A 12,270-nucleotide genomic window follows, 5' to 3' on the forward strand; every position below is an offset into this window, starting at 1 on the left:
TACTATAAAAAAAAGTTTAACTAAAAATAATTAGCATATAAATTAGATTAATTACAATAGGGGTATTTTAGTAATCACGTTAATTTTCATTCCGATTCAAGTGAATTAGTATAACATTTTATAAAAATCGATGTTATTTCTACTCCGATTCCAGACAGTTTTAGTAAACAACTCTAACAGGAATTTGATTCTGATTCCACCTGATTCTAATTCCTCCTCAGTTGAATTCTTCCTCAATTTAATTCCCCTCAATATGATTATAGATTAGTAAACGAGCCATTAGACTTTCAGTTTGGTCACCAACTCCATTGGACTATGTTATTGTAATATGCTTATATTGATTGGTTCAACTTTTAATTACACAGATACGTTTGATGAAAACTCACGCCTGTCGTGGTGTACAAATGATAGATAAAATGCAAGTTAGAGGACAATATCAGTGCAATTAATGGTGAACTACTATCTTGTATACATCTCTCGAAAATCTTACAATTAATATGATCAAATTGCTTATGATGAGTAGGCAATACTTATGCCGCTATAGATAACAGTTTAGTTTAATCAGGGTCCTCCATAAATCTGATAATTTTTTAGGTAGGTGCAGTATTAGGGGAAGTTCTAACTTGGTTTGGTGGTTTATTGTCTGGGAGCTTCACAGCTGTGTAGGCAGCAGCACCAGCTAAGGCACCAAGAGGGGGTGCAACTAAGTAGATCCAAAATCCGTTATAATTTCCGGTAGTAACACCCGGACCCAAAGTCCGAATAGGGTTCATCGAACCGCTAGTTGTTGGTCTGCCAAAGTAAGTACAATTTGTTTTAGATCAACTGAGATTAAATGATGTTAGTTTATAACAATGGTTCTCACCCTGCCACAAGAATGTTGAGTAAAACTGCAGCTCCAATTGCTACGCCTGCCATCTCCCCCACCTGCATGAACTAACTAGAAATTAGTTTACATCATAAATTAAAGAGAATTTGGATTGCAAGATCATGACGACATATATACACACATACCACACGGGTATCAGTGGCAACGGCAGTGATAGTAAACATGAGAATGAACATGACAATGAACTCGAGGGCAAAAGCTTGGCCATTGCTTACTGAAGGAACCGTAACTCCACCAGACATGAAGGAATGAAAAACACCCTTGAGAGCAAATTTGCATGAAATGGACGCTGAAACCTGAGCTGCTATGTAGAAGGGAACTTGGGACCACGGAAAGTGTCGAAATGCTTCGAAAGCAATGGTGACAGACGGGTTTAGGTGTGCTATGGAGATGTGGCCTATGGACAAAACAACTATCGTCACTGCTAAGCCTGAACATGCCGTATTACCTAGAAGCGTCTCGGAGTTAGGGTACTTTTGGTTCATAATAGGTGCTGCTGTTGCCGAAAATATCAGGATGAAGATGTTGAAATGTAATCTTGTCTTGGCCCAAGACAATTGATCCAGCCCATATACAAAGAAAGATCCATGCACATACTAGAGAATTCTAGCAAAGTTCAAGTTGGTGGAAGAGTCTAGAAGAATGTGAGGATTCCACCAACATACAAGATTAGTGTAGATAATTCTAGCATAGGAAGGTAGTGGAATTATCTAGATATATCTAGCATGATGTTTCCATGCTTCTCCAAGGTTCCATTCATGCCTATAAAAGGAGAAGACATCCACACCATTTGTAACAACCAAGAGAGCAAGAAGTGAGAAAAGAGTGAAGAAGTGCAAGAGTGTTTAAGTGTTTCCTCTTGTACTAGTTTGTGAGTGAATAAAAAATTTTGTGTAAAAACTTTGAATGTTCTTTCTTTCTCTTGCCTATCAATTTCGCTGCATTACATTCTTCTTTGTGAGATAAACATCTCCAAAGTAGTGAAGTCTTTTTAAGCCCCAACAAAGTGGTACCAGAGTTATGGCTAGCAAAGCTATGGCAGCCTTCCAAGTTCCAGTGCTCGACAACAATAACTTCGATAATTGGAGTATCAAAATGAAAGCCCTTTTGGGAGCACATGATGTATGGGAAGTCGTGGAGAAAGGCTACACTGAGCCAGAAGATGAAGTTACTCTATCCCAACCCCAAAAGGAGAGTTTGAAAGGCTCAAGAAAGAGAGACAGGAAGGCTCTATACCTCATCTACCAAGCATTAGATGACAATGGCTTTGAGAAGGTCTTGAGTGCAATCTCTACCAAGCAAGCATGGGAGAAGCTTCAAACCTCTTACAAAGGAGCCGAACAAGTGAAAAAGATTCGTCTTCAAGTACTAAGAGGTGAGTTCGAATCTCTACAAATGAAAGGGTCTGAATCAATCTCTGATTATTTTTCAAGAGTCTTAGTTGTTTCCAATCAATTAAAAAGAAACGGAGAAAAGTTAGAAGATGTTAGAATTATGGAGAAAATACTACGCTCGATGGACCCTAAGTTCGAGCACATTGTCGTGACGATTGAAGAAACTAAAAACTTGGAAGAAATTAGTAAAGAGCAATTAATGGGTTCGCTACAAGCATATGAAGAGAAACATAAGAAGAGGCAAGGGAATATTGAACAGCTTCTCGAGTCGCATGTCCAGCCAAAGAAGAAAGAAGAAAGCTTCGACAATGAGAGAAGCCAGTACGAAAGAAGTCGTGGTCGAGGATGTGGATGTGGACGTGGTTGGAACTTCAATAACCATAGCAACTACAAAAGAGGAGGAAGCTTAACAAAAGGTCGTGGAAGAGGACGCTCAAACTTGAGGTATGAAAAATCTCAAGTTCAATTCTACAATTGTCAAAAGTTTGGGCATTATGCTTGGGAATGTAGAGCTCCAAGCAACATGCTTGATGAGAAGGTCAATTATGTGAAAGAAGAGAAAGAAGATAATGGCGTTGTGCTACTAGCATGCAAGAACAATGATGGAGACCAAGACTATACATGGTACCTTGACACCGGCGCTAGCAACCACATGTGCGGAAGAAGAAGCATGTTTGTAGAGCTTAATGAATTAGTGAGTGGCAACGTTTCTTTTGGAGACGAATACAAAATACCCGTCAAAGAAAAATGTAACATCTTAATTCCCCTGAAAAATGGCGGTCACCAATTAATTTCAAATGTCTACTACGTGCCCAATATGAAACATAACATTTTGAGCTTGGGTTAACTCTTAGAAAAATGTTATGATATTCACATGAAAAATTATAGCCGCTTTCTTTGAGATGACAAAGGAAGATTAATTGCCAAGGTGAAAATGTCAAAGAATAGGATGTTTCCTATGAATATTCAAAATAATGTTGCAAAGTGCCTCAAAACATGTTACAAAGACACATCCTGGCTTTGGCATCTTCGTTTTAGGCATCTTAACTTTGGGGGACTAGAGTTATATTCCAAGAAGGAGATGGTGAGAGGCTTACCGTGCATCAGTCACTCTGATCAAGTTTGCGAAGGATGTTTGCTTGGGAAACAATTCAGGAAAATCTTTCCAAAGGAGTCAACCACAAGAGCCTATAAGCCACTCGAGCTCATTCACACCGATATGTACGGTCCAATAAAACCAAGCTCTTTGGGTAAAAATAATTATTTCCTTCTCTTCATTGATGATTTTTCAAGGAAAACCTGGGTGTATTTCATGAAGCAGAAATCAGAGGTCTTTGGAGCATTCAAGAAATTCAAAGCCGTTGTAGAAAATGAGAGTGGTTGCAAGATCAAAGCCATGAGATCTGATCGAGGAGGAGAATTCACTTCGAAGGAATTTCAAGAATTCTGTGAAGATAATGGAATTCGTCGACCTTTGACAATTCCAAGATCCCTTCAACAAAATGATGTGGTGGAAAGAAAAAATCGAACCATCCTCGACATGGCTCGAAGCATGCTCAAAAGTAAGAGATTGCCTAAGGAGCTGTGGGCAGAAGTTATAGCATGTGTTGTCTACCTATCCAATCGGTCTCCAACAAGAAGTGTGTGGGGAAAGACTCCGCAAGAAGCATGAAGTGGAAGAAAACTAGGTATCTCTCATCTAAGAGTTTTTGGAAGCATAGCCCATGTACTTGTACCAGACGAAAGGAGAACCAAACTCGACGATAAAAGTGAAAAGTTCATCTTCATCGGCTATGACTCAAATTCAAAAGGCTATAAGCTGTATAATCCAAACAATGGGAAGACGGTGATCAGTCGAGACTTGACGTTCGATGAAGAAGAAGAATGAGATTTTGGCTCTTATGTAGGTGATCTCAGCTTCTTTCCTCAGTTTGAAGAAGAGAATGAACAAGGGATGATGAAGCAAGCAAGAGAGGTTCAACAAGAATCCATTACTCCACCTGCTTCACCAACATCAACCAATCATGGTAATTCACTAGCATTAGCATCGTCAAGTGGGAGTTTAAATGAAAGAGAAGTACCACGCACAAGAAGTCTACGAGATCTCTCTGAGGTAGCTAAAGGACTTGATAATCCTACACTTTTTTATCTCTTTGCTGATTGTGAACCAGTTGACTTCCAAGAAGCAGTGCAAGATACTAAGTGGAGGAAAGCAATGAATGAAGAAATTGAAGCAATCTAGAAGAACGATACATGGGAACTCCCTATTCTTTCGAAATGACACAAAGCCATTGGAGTCAAGTGGGTTTATAAGACAAAGAAGAATGTCAACGGAGAGGTCGAAAGATACAAGGCGAGATTAGTGGCGAAAGGCTATAGTCAAAGAGCCGGAATCGACTATGATGAGGTATTTGCACCCGTTGCTCGGTTGGAAACTATACGATTACTAATTTCTTTGGCAGCTCAAAACAAATGGAAGATTCAACAAATAGATGTGAAGTCCGCTTTCCTAAATGGAGTCCTTGAAGAAGAAGTCTATATTCAGCAACCGACAGGCTATGAAATCAAAGGGCATGAAGACAAAGTTCTGAAGTTGAAGAAAGCCTTCTATGGGTTAAAACAAGCGCCACGAGCATGGAATAGTCGCATCGACAAGTACTTTCAGGAGAACAACTTCATCAAGTGCCCTCATGAACATGCTCTCTACATCAAAGTCAAAGATGGAGATATTCTAATTGTGTGCTTATATGTGGATGATCTAATCTTCACCGGAAGTAATCCAAGCATGTTTAAAGAGTTCAAGAGAGTGATGACCAAAGAATTCGAGATGACCGACATCGGGTTGATGGCATACTACCTAGGCATTGAAGTCAAGCAGAACAAAGAAGACATTTTCATCTCCCAAGAAAGCTACACAAAGGAGATACTGAAAAAGTTCAAAATGGAATACTGCAAGCCCATAAGCACGCCAATAGAGTGCGGAGTCAAACTAACCAAGCATGACGAAGGAGAAAGTGTAGATCCAACATTTTTCAAGAGTTTAGTTGGAAGCTTGCATTACTTGACATGCACAAGACCATACATTCTCTATGTCGTCGAATTAGTCAGTTGCTACATAGAGAATCCCACAACTACACATTTGAAGACAGCCAAAAGAATTCTTCAATACCTTAAAGGTACTGTTAACTTTGACTTGTTCTATTCAAGTTCTAATAACTACAAACTTGTTGGATATAGCGACAGTGATTGGGCAGGAGATTCCGACGATAGAAAAATCACTACTGGATTTGTGTTCTTCATGGGAGACACTGCATTCACATGGATGTCGAAGAAGCAACCGATTGTCACTCTCTCTACCTGCGAAGCTGAATACGTAGCTGCTACCTCATGTGTCTGTCATACAATCTGGCTGAGAAACTTGCTGAAAGAATTAAACATGCCATAAGAAGAGCCAACAGAGATCTATGTCGACAACAAGTCTGCAATAGCTCTAGCAAAGAATCTAGTAGTCCATGACAGGAACAAACACATAGATACCTGCTATCATTACATAAGAGAGTGTATTGCAAGAAAGGATGTGCAAGTGGAATACGTGAAGTCTCAAGACCAAGTCGCCGACATATTCACCAAGCCACTCAAACAAGAAGACTTTGTTAGATTGAGGAAATCAATCGGCGTCACAAGACAAAATTAAGGGGGGATGTTGAAATGTAATCTTGTCTTGGCCCAAGACAATTGATCCAGCCCATACACAAAGAAAGATCCATGCACATGCTAGAGAATTCTAGCAAAGTTCAAGTTGGTGGAAGAGTCTAGAAGAATGGTGAGGATTCTACCAACATACAAGATTAGTGTAGATAATTCTAGCATAGGAAGGTAGTGGAATTATTTAGATATATCTAGCATGATGTTTCCATGCTTCTTCAAGGTTCCATCCATGCCTATAAAAGGAGAAGGCATCCACACCATTTGTAACAACCAAGAGAGCAAGAAGTGAGAAAAGAGTGAAGAAGTGTAAGAGTGTTTGAGTGTTTCCTCTTGTACTAGTTTGTGAGTGAATAAAAAATTTTGTGTAAAAACTTTGAGTATTCTTTCTCTTGCCTATCAATTCCGCTGCATTACATTCTTCTTCGTGAGATAAACATCTCCAAAGTAGTGAAGTCTTTTTAAGCCCCAACGGAAGCTCCCCACAAACTCCGCGCCAATATAAGTTATAAATTGACATGCATGATGCATATAAAAGTTGCTGGCTATTAATTAGTGATTTATTAGTACTAATATATATATATATATATATATATATATATATCTAATTAGTTAACCAAAATTATATGCGCTTAATTTGATTTAAAAAACAAAATGTAATTTTGTTGCTGTGTTAATTTGAGGTACCTTCCGGAGAAGAGTGACATGGGAAGAATGGAAGCTCGACAACCATTTGGTTCCCGTCATTAAGGAAGATGAATGAAGGAAGAGAAGTTGTACCAGTATACTTGGGAATTTGTTTATATACAGATTGTAAAAATGTAGAAGCTGAATCAATCGAGGAAAGAATGCAATTAGTGGCGTGCATATATGCCCGAGCTTGCCATAGCATGCATAACATGGAAAGTCAAACACACAACGCCTCTTAGGGCTCACATTCCCATTTAATTGTTTACAAATCAATATTACAACTTGGTACTATTATATAGCTAACAACTTCTATACTAATTATTTCAATTGGCAACTAGTTTGGCCAAGTTGTCCTTTGCTTATTCTCACACGTCTTATCCTCAAATTTGCGAGTATGCGGCAACTAATTTAGTTAGGGTAATGTTAGAGACACTAAATTTGTAGACTAAGTTTTGGAAACTAAATGATATGGAAGTTGATGATTGGTTTATTACTTAAACATTGATAAACGTGCTCATTCCTATTGGTGACATATCATTTAGTTTGCAAATTTAGTCTCCCTAGCATTACTTATTTAGTTAAGTTGACATTTTACGTTTTGTTGAAGTATCTTTGGATTGAGGATCTCTTGGATATTATTTAGAATGTCCTTTTTAATATTTGTAATAGGTTTTTAATAGAATTGCTATTGTTTCGTTAATATATATATATATATATATATATATATATATATATTGTTGATGCACAAAATCAGTGAAGATTTTGGTACAACAGAAAGTGTTAAGTTTGTGACATTCGCTAGATTGCTCCGGTCACTAGTGTGGATAAGTATGTAAATGGATAGGGACAAGGAAGCAAACACAAGATGTACATGGTTCACCCAGATTGGCTATGTCAACGGAGTAGAGGAATTCTCATTAATTGTGAAGGGTTTACACAAATACATAGGTTCAAGCTCTCCTTTAGTCTAGTGAATGATTTAGTACAAATGACATTAGGAAATATTGTGGAAGAATGATCTCCTTTTATAGAAGAGAGTTTCTAGCTTTGTTTTAACATTGACATGTGTCGTCTTATGATTGGCTTCTGATGTCGACACGTGTCGTGCTATGATTGGCTTCTGATGTCGACATGTGTCGCGCTGTGATTGACCTCCTGGTTGGAGGGAAACTCTTCTGGATCGTTAATGGTATAACGTTGACCGGTGCTCAGTAGTTTCGGGATTGGTCAAGTATGGTACAAACATATATATATATATATGTATATATTGCTAACAACTACACAAGAAGGTGAGCATTGATACCACTCAGTACTACGGTATAGTGATATTCCTCTTTACTTGGAAATAAGAGGTCTTAGGTTCGAATCTTGTGGATGACGAATTTGATACCAAATTAGGCTGCCCATTGTGTGGCTTTGTCGAACTCCCCCTCCCCTTAGTGTAAATATATCGATGTACTCAGAATAAGGTGAGCATTGACCTTTCACCTCCTATTAATGTTTGTGATAACTCAAACATGTGTCTTTTTACTTAACCCTAGTTAACTTTCACATTAATCCAAATTTTAAACCAAGTGATGTGTCATAAACAAGAAATAAGTACATTAATCAACACTTAAGTAATCAATCATTAACATTCACATCATTTGGTTTACAAAATTTGGTATCCAAGCATTACTACTGAAATAATAATGCTACTTTTACAACATTTAAACCACCTTATGAGGCTACTTATTTGTTAGTTATTTTGACTTTTATTTATTTATTTATTTATTTTTTTTGACAAACGATAGAGTTAATTAGTGGGTTAAATTGTTTGTTAGGGGGAGAGGGATCAAACATTTAACAAACGATTAAGTTAATGGGTCAAATTATTTGTTAGGGGGGAGGAGGTCAAATCTACACTAGAATGCATAAATATGATTATTTTTCACTACTACAGTAAAACGCTATATGCAAAATTAGACAAAAAGGAAATATCCCAACAAGACTTGAACCTAAGAGATATTAATTGGCTCTATCCACTTGAGCTACACATTCATTTAGGATTTTCACGTTTATTCTTCCACTCTTTCTTTCTTCTCCCTCTCAGTCCTATACTCTTCACTCCTTCCCTTTTCACCTCCTCAGCCCCTGGTGACGTCTGTCCACAGGATTGGCAAAGCATTTGCCCAAAATTGATACTTCTCCAACCCTAAATGTATATATATAGGTTCGTTCTTTTATTTTAAATGATTAATGGGCAATATACTTTACATAATCAAGGAAGCAACTTCTAAACTAATTAAAATAATTTATCCAATAAATATTTCAATTGGAGTAAAGTCAACTGTTTAGCCTTGTAAAATTATATGTTCACAGCAAGTTACTAAGGCTAAATACATCTATCAGGAGATTTATGATCCATAACTCATAACTGGAGAGTAATTAACGTCAACTCTTTGTTTTGAACAATTGTAAATATATATAGACATGACAGGTTCTTCTGGCACTTCATAAGTTGTGCCAACTAATCTCCTGGGGTTCCAAGAAGTTGAAGTCAAACCTGCTAGTACTACAATGGCTGCCATGAAAGGGTAAGATCATCTCATTTTCTAATCTTCAAGAATAATCAAAACGTACATGACAACAGTTTGAGTTCTGATCTGATTGAAAATATGTTCGTGCTATTTTGTAGGCCTGAAGACGTTGCAAGTGTCGACGTCTATACAGCAAAAGGTCTCCTCAGTATAGGTCACCGTTATCTGGATGTCAGGTGCGAATTCATCTTATTACTAGCTAAACAAATAAATGAGAGAAGAAACTCTTGCTTTTTCTGATCCAAAACTAATAAGAAAATTTTAATATCAATAGGACGATTGAGGAGTTCAACAAGAGCCACGTTGAAAATGCCATGAACATTCCTTTCATGCTCATCACAGAAGAAGGTATATAATGTTTCTTTCAGGATATGAATTTATACATATACACATATACAGAGCCTTTAAAGGAGAGATCCTTATTTTTCTCAAAAAATTGGGGATTAGTTGTGGAGTCCACACTATATTTAACTTCAATGATTTGAACTATCTATTTTCAAGTTACACCTTATAGATCATCATTGCAAATTATTAGTCAAATCGGAAATATTTGAGGCATCTAATTGAGTTCAAAGAAATTAACGAATAATATGTTTTAAGGAACACTGAAATTTCATAGTGATAATTAAATAGACAAATGATTTTGGATTGAATTGAATTTTTGCAAGGATGATCTATGAATCAAAACTTATAAAATAAGACGATTTGAATTGTTAAAGTTCGATGTGAAGTGGATCGTACAACTAGTCTCCATGTTTTCCCTAAAGGGCCTGAAATATATATGTATATTACATTCCAACTCTAACATCTCAGTTAGCATATAATTCTGTTTTCTTTTCTTTCTTGTGATAATAATCTGCAGGTAGAGTGAAAAACCCTGAATTTCTCACCCAAATTTCCTCAACGCTCAAGAAAGAGGATCACTTGGTCGTGGTATTTACTAAAACATCATCTCGACAATGCTTAAGTTTTCCTTCTTTCTTAATGTCATAAAAACTCTAATCTTATCAGTGCAGATTTTTTTTGAAATATATTTGAAGGGTTGCAACAGTGGAGGAAGAGCACTTAAAGCTTGTGTTGATCTTCTTAATGAAGTAAGTTTCCAAACTTACAGAGTTCCTTTAATTGCTTGCCATTATTCTGGTTTTTGTTTTTTCATAGTTATAAATTTAAAGGGAAATGTATTACAATGGCAAAGTAATTGCAGGGTTTCCAGCATGTGACCAACATGGAAGGAGGCTACTCCTCTTGGGTGGACAGTGGACTTGCCGGTGACAAACCCTCCGACGAGTTGAAAGTCGCTTGCAAGTTCCGCCCTTGAAAATTACGCAAATTAATTTGTTCAGCTTTTCTATTTGTAAAAGCATCTTCAATGAAAGCCTTAAATTAAGGGTGTCAAATTTGTTTTTGGAGGCTTATTTGGATTTTGTCATATTGTCCAACTTTTCACTCCAACCGATCTGTCAAAAATAATAAATATTATTAAAAATATAACTTTAGTTTCTGAAACTTAATTTTCTCCGCATAAAATCCGGCATAAGTTTTCTACTGGAATAAAATCTATTGACTAGATTCCACATCAGCAAATTCATTAAATATATTTGACTTTACAAATTTAAAAAATTTTGATGCCCAAAACGCCCCTATTTGAATGTTTGATTTACACAATTAATTCCATACAAATTGTAAGGGAGAATTAATGATTTTACAAAAAAAAAAAAAAAAAAAATTCATTGCATAATATATATGATAACAATAAAACATGCCTCATAAATGTAGTAATACATGCTTAGTTAAGTCAATAAAATTATATTTTACATATAAATGTAGGTAAATTATTTCACACACACACACACATATATATATATATGACCAAAAAAAAAACATGCTTGATATATATAAAAATTCATGCAATATATTTTACCTACATAATAAAGCAAACCCAAATATATGCAAAATAAGATATCTACATAAAAAAATGTTATTATTTTATTCAATACTAGTTTACCTATTATTTGTACATATAATAATAAAATGTGCCCAATATATATGATGATACATACAAAATAAAATACCTACATAATGAAGAAATGTTATTTGATTCAAAATTAATTTACTTACAAAATAAAGCAATTTTATTTTATTCAAGATTAATTTACCTATTATTAGTATATATATCTTATAATAATAAAATGTGCCAAATATATGTAATAATACATGGTGTTTATACCATACTTAGGGTCTCCGTATTTAGACCTTGTATAAATACTCGGAGGACTTAAATGTAATTATGTAATAAAGGAAGGGGCAAATATGTAATAAGTGAGGAACTCTTATTCTATAAAAGGACCCCTCACTTTCACAATTAGGGAGGCCTCACATTCCCTCTCATATTTAGAGAAGCTCATCCTCACATAAGGAAGCTCTCTCTCCCTCTCTCCCTCTTCAACATCTCAGAGAAATACAATAATCAGTGTGGAAGTAGCCCAAACATAATAATCAGTGTGGAAGTAGCCCAAACATTAGGGTGAACCACGATACGTCTTGTGTTATTTACATTTCTTGCACATTCACGGTCGGATTTATGTTGTTCCAAGACCTCCGGTTTTGTGCATCAACATTTGGTGCCGTCTATGGAAAACGACACGAAAAGCTGTGTCGATTCTCTTTCATTTTTTCACCTCCACCGTGAATCTACACTACCATTGAACCAAAACCATAAACTTTCTCACCCGTGAAATCCAGTACACTTCTCAACTTTGCCACCCCCTTTCTGTCTCTTTTCCGAATACCAAAAGCACCAACCAAAGAAACCAAATCCAAATCTCGAAACCTAAAAAAATAAATATGTATTATTCAAGTTTTTGATACAAACAAAAGCAAATATATATATATATATATTATAAATTCCATTGCTTTTGAGAGTCTCAGAGGCAGGGGACAAATGGGTGTTGGAATTCAAACAATGTGGAGCATTCTGCTACTGCTTTCCTGCATTTTTTCTGCAGCTTCA

The 12,270-nt window shown here is 36.2% G+C and overlaps 2 protein-coding genes across 2 annotated transcripts; one reads left to right on the forward strand and one right to left on the reverse strand.

Annotated features, from left to right (window-relative positions):
• Positions 1-568: 568 nt before the first annotated feature.
• LOC126633778 (probable aquaporin NIP5-1) lies at positions 569-6,519 on the reverse strand. The gene is made up of 4 exons (XM_050304334.1): positions 6,467-6,519; positions 1,015-1,411; positions 866-927; positions 569-792 (listed from the first exon to the last, which is right to left on the reverse strand). Exons 1-4 carry the CDS (start codon positions 6,517-6,519, stop codon positions 591-593), a joined length of 714 nt encoding a protein of 237 aa, XP_050160291.1. The 3' UTR covers positions 569-590.
• Positions 6,520-9,174: 2,655 nt separating this feature from the next.
• Positions 9,175-10,751, forward strand: LOC126582846 (protein HIGH ARSENIC CONTENT 1, mitochondrial). The gene is made up of 6 exons (XM_050247074.1): positions 9,175-9,254; positions 9,356-9,433; positions 9,532-9,605; positions 10,120-10,190; positions 10,298-10,351; positions 10,465-10,751. The coding sequence occupies exons 1-6, from the start codon at positions 9,238-9,240 to the stop codon at positions 10,576-10,578; spliced, it is 408 nt and encodes a 135-aa protein (XP_050103031.1). The 5' UTR covers positions 9,175-9,237; the 3' UTR covers positions 10,579-10,751.
• Positions 10,752-12,270: the final 1,519 nt, after the last annotated feature.

This window comes from Malus sylvestris, chromosome 9 (genome assembly GCF_916048215.2).
Source record: "Malus sylvestris chromosome 9, drMalSylv7.2, whole genome shotgun sequence".
In the NCBI taxonomy this organism is placed as follows: domain Eukaryota; kingdom Viridiplantae; phylum Streptophyta; class Magnoliopsida; order Rosales; family Rosaceae; genus Malus; species Malus sylvestris.

Coding starts and splice junctions, on each gene's coding strand:
- LOC126633778 (XM_050304334.1), bottom strand. CDS start 6,519: ATGCATCATGCATGTCAATTTATAACTTATATTGGCGCGGAGTTTGTG. Junction 928..1,014: donor TTGCCACTGATACCCGTGTG/GTATGTGTGTAT, acceptor TAGTTCATGCAG/GTGGGGGAGATGGCAGGCGT. Junction 793..865: donor CTCAACATTCTTGTGGCAGG/GTGAGAACCATT, acceptor TTACTTTGGCAG/ACCAACAACTAGCGGTTCGA.
- LOC126582846 (XM_050247074.1), top strand. Junction 9,434..9,531: donor CACCGTTATCTGGATGTCAG/GTGCGAATTCAT, acceptor TAATATCAATAG/GACGATTGAGGAGTTCAACA. Junction 10,191..10,297: donor AAGAGGATCACTTGGTCGTG/GTATTTACTAAA, acceptor ATATATTTGAAG/GGTTGCAACAGTGGAGGAAG.